Source organism: Penaeus vannamei, chromosome 34 (genome assembly GCF_042767895.1).
Source record: "Penaeus vannamei isolate JL-2024 chromosome 34, ASM4276789v1, whole genome shotgun sequence".
Taxonomy (NCBI): Eukaryota; Metazoa; Arthropoda; class Malacostraca; order Decapoda; family Penaeidae; genus Penaeus; species Penaeus vannamei.
Window position 1 is genome coordinate 817,161 of NC_091582.1, and position 5,000 is coordinate 822,160.

Sequence of the window (5,000 nt, forward strand, 5' to 3'; positions counted from 1 at the left end):
TATATATAGATATATATTTATGTATATATAGGTATATATATATGGATATATATTTATGTATATATAGGTATATATATATATGGATATATATTTATGTATATATAGGTATATATATATGAATATATATGTATGTATATATAGGGGTATATATATGAATATATATGTATGTATATATAGGGGTATATATATGAATATATATGTATGTATATATAGGGGTATATATATGAATATATATGTATGTATATATAGGGGTATATATATGAATATATATGTATGTATATATAGGTATATATATATGAATATATATGTATATATATAGATATATATATATGAATATATATGTATATATATATAGATATATATATATGAATATATATGTATGTATTTATAGGTATATATATATGAATATATATGTATGTATTTATAGGTATATATATATGAATATATATGTATGTATATATAGGTATATATATGAATATATATGTATATATATAGGTATATATATGAATATATAGGAATATGTATGTATGTATATATAGGTATATATATGAATATATATGTATATATATAGGTATATATATATATGAATATATATGTATGTATATATAGGTATATATAGGTATATATATATATATATATATATATATATATATATATATATTTATATATATGTATGTATATATAGGTATATATATATGAATATATATGTATGTATATATAGGTATTTATATATGAATATTTATGTATGTATATATAGGTATATATATATGAATATATATGTATTTATATATAGGTATTTATATATGAATATTTATGTATGTATATATAGGTATATATATATGAATATATATGTATGTATATATAGGTATATATGTATGAATATATATGCATGTATATATGGGTATATATAAATGAATACACATGTATGTATATATAGGTATATATATATATGAATACATATGTATGTATATATAGGTATATATGTATGAATATATATGTATGTATATATAGGTATATATATATGAATATATATGTATGTATATATAGGTATATATGTATGAATATATATGTATGAATATACATGTATGTATATATAGGTATATATATATATATATATATATATATATATATATATATATATATATATATATATGAATATATATGTATGTATATATAGGTATATATATAAGAATATTTATGCATGTATATATAGGTATATATATATATATATATATATATATATATATATATATATATATATATATATATATATATATATATATATATATATTATATATATATAGGAATACATATGGATGTATATATAGGTATATGTATATGAATACATATGAATGTATATATAGATATATATATGAATACATATGTATGTATATATAGAAATATATATATGAATATATATGTTTGGATATATAGGTATATATATGAATACATATGTATGTATATATAGGTATATATATATGAATACATATGTATGTGTATATAGGTATATACATATGAATACATACGTATGTATATATAGGTATATACATATGAATACATATGTATGTATATATAGGTATATACATATTAATACATATGTATGTATATATAGGTATATATATATGAATACATATGCATGTATATATGTATATATATATGAATATATATATATGAATGTATAGGTATATATTTATGAATATAAATGTACTTATATATAGGTATATATATATAAGAATATATATGTATGTATACATAGGTATATATATATATATATATATATATATATATATATATATATATATATATATATATATATATATATTTATATACACACACATACATATACATATATATACACACACATACATATATACACACATATACATATATACACACATATACATAAATATACACATATACATATATATACATATATACATATATATTTGTACATGTATATGTACATGTATATATATTTATATAAATATATATATATATCAATATTGACACATATTTTTGTTATAAACATTATAATTACTATATAGTGACATTACTAAGAGCAGTATTAGATACTAGAAAATATTATTGAAAATCAAGGAAAAGCATAAACAGGTGAGACAGGTAGTTTGCGTAATTGGCTCATTGGTGACAGTACTTGTGGAGCCACCTATATGTAAAAACAATTACTTAACTCAACATCCACAATGGGCAATGGCGTGTATGTACATGCTATGCCCGGCAGCTTGGGGTTAATAATGATATTGATATTATTTATATTATTGTTTTTATTGTTTTTATTACAATTGCTATTGCTATTACTATTACAGTTACAATTACTATTGTTATTGATATTCTTATTTTAATACTATTGGTATTATTATTATTACCACTATTGGTATTATTATCACTATTATTATTACTATTATTTTTGTTATTGTTATTGTTATTATTGATATTTGTGTTTGTGTATTAGCATTACAGCTGTTACATGTATTTATTTTTTTTCCTTTTTAGGCAGGTATTATGGAAGGAGCCTTGATTATGGCTGTTGTTGGGTACCTGAGTGTTGCAGCCATGTTGATGCTTATCGACTGCAAATACGCCATATTGTCCTCAGGAGGCAGAGCAGGTGGCAGATCTATTATTATGGAGAAAAAGGTAATTTAGGAGTGGATGCTGTGAATATGAATGGGAGATTTGATAGTGTGCGTATCTGCCTTAGGCTAGCACTTTGATAAACAGTGAGTTCTTTGATGTGGCTCAAGGTGATCTGCATGCATTTCTGCTTGAAGAAAGGGCATTCTCATGTAGAGCTCTTTGCATTCATGAGTGTGATTTCGTATGCAAATGTGCATATTGTATTTGTAGAAGATGAATGATGGAATTGGGTATGTCATAATGTAGAGGTTGAGAGATGGGTTTGCTGGTTAATTTCCAACCACTAAATTGATGATTATTTACATTGATTTAGATGCATAGAGATATAAGTATTGAAGTGCACCTGAACTATTCTCAAAATTTTACACTGTTGACATATTCTTATTTGCTCTCTTACCTTATATATAAGTACATTTATTTTTTTCTTTACTACTTATAGTAGGCATATGGGACAATTAGGAAGAATAAGAGCTGCACAAGTAAACCAACTCCACTTTATTTTACCTTAGGTGCCACTGTTACCTCCAGACTCCTCAGATGATGAGGATGAGGATGAGCGCCACCCACCCACGCCCTCCACAGACCTCACCTATGGTGATGTTGGGCTCTATGCATTGGGTCCCGGTGGCAAGCGTCTCGTTGACATTGCTATTGTAGTTTCACAGATAGGTAAGATTAAAGGGACAATTCTGAGAGAGATCATCATTTTGTTTTAAAATTATTATTGTTTTCCTTCTTTTTTTTTATTTAAAGCTGTACATGAAGTTTTTAATTAAATCAATTGTAATTTTTCACTTACATGTGTTGTATAGTAAAATGTTAACCCTCTTACTCCAACATAAAATTTTTGGGCTTAAACTGTGACCAGTTTTGATTTGCAGATGACTTACATATTACTCCAACATATAGATAGTACATATCACTGTAAAGGAAAGAAAGTGTTCTATCACCCGATATAAATAGCTTTTTGAAAGAAAGTATGATCTGAATACAAATGTCTCTTGCATCATGCTGAAGAAATCATGACCAAAGCACTTAGGCTGCAATAAAACGATCATGCCGCCAATTAGCTCTGAATATGATTCTAAAACTTTTATCTATCTAAAACTATATACAGATTATCTGTACTGTCCATACAAACCACTTAGCTAATGCTAAATCATTTTTTGATGACTGTAAATCTCCAATGCCACAAAATCAACTTCTTGCAAATAAATCTTAATTTTCTGATTACTTAACTAATCTATTAGGAGAGGATCTTAAACTAATGGTTAGTCAAGAATTTGGTATGTAGCTTGTGTCACATGGGCGGGACACTCAACATTTTTTTCTCAGGGTGTCTCATATGTGGGACACCCTTCATTACTGGGTTAAAACAGTAGTGAGAATAAAAGATATACATAATAAAACTAGAATAGTGATAAACAGGGAAGAAGAGGTATATCACATTTAATTAGTAATTAGAATTAAAATGTGCATTCAGGTAGTGTGAAGAAGTGGAGACAATTTTTTTCTAATTAATAAAATCTTGTCATCTGTGTAAATCACAAAGATATCTTCTTTCAACTTGTTCTTTGTTACTGTACAGGGTTCTGCTGTGGGTACCTGATCTATCTGTGTAAGAACCTCAACCTTTACATTCCAAGAATCAGCCAAAAAGTATGGCTGATACTCCTTTTGCCTCCTCTCTACCTCCTCACCCTCCTGAGGCACCTCAACAAATTAGCCGTCTTCAGGTAAATTCAGGCTGTGTGATGTTTTTCCTCGTAATTAGAATTATGCTTGTGTATAGTATGAATTTCTTTTTCTTATTTTATGTTGAGTCTTATGATACGGTAATTTGACAAAAGTCTTGAATAACAAGACAGGTTTTAGAGTAGTATCATACCTTCATCGATTATCCATTTACTGGAAAGGATTGTTACTGGATTATCATTTTTTTATTTCAAATGAAGCAATGATTAGGGAAGGAATGTGCATTATGCTTCTTTGATAAAGATAATTATTTTGAATGCACAGATACAAGGCTGGGATTATCCCCCCCCCCCACACACACACACACACACACTCCACACACGCACACACATACACACAGCTGCCATGTTCCTCACAGCCCGCATCTATCATACTGATTCCAGAGTCCCTACAACTGTAGATGTTCTAATGTATATGAGATGTTTCATTCTGTTATATGAAGTGTCAATCAATATACAAGTATCCCAATGTTATGTACAAATGTAATGAATATAGTGAATAAACATTATATCAATCAAGTAACCAATGGTATTTAGAGCTAGTGTTGCTAAAATGTAGTACTGCTATGATAAATTCTGGAGATATCC

General features: G+C 26.2%; 1 protein-coding gene across 1 annotated transcript in view; it reads left to right on the forward strand.

The window, feature by feature from the left end:
- The window catches only part of LOC113828596 (uncharacterized), a 19,234-nt gene that overhangs the window by 4,582 nt on the left and 9,652 nt on the right, over positions 1 to 5,000 (forward strand). The window contains exons 2-4 of the mRNA XM_027381603.2: positions 2,515 to 2,658; positions 3,168 to 3,327; positions 4,247 to 4,394. Of these exons, the coding sequence (XP_027237404.1) occupies positions 2,515 to 2,658; positions 3,168 to 3,327; positions 4,247 to 4,394 (452 nt within the window). The remainder of the gene's footprint in view (positions 1 to 2,514; positions 2,659 to 3,167; positions 3,328 to 4,246; positions 4,395 to 5,000) is intronic.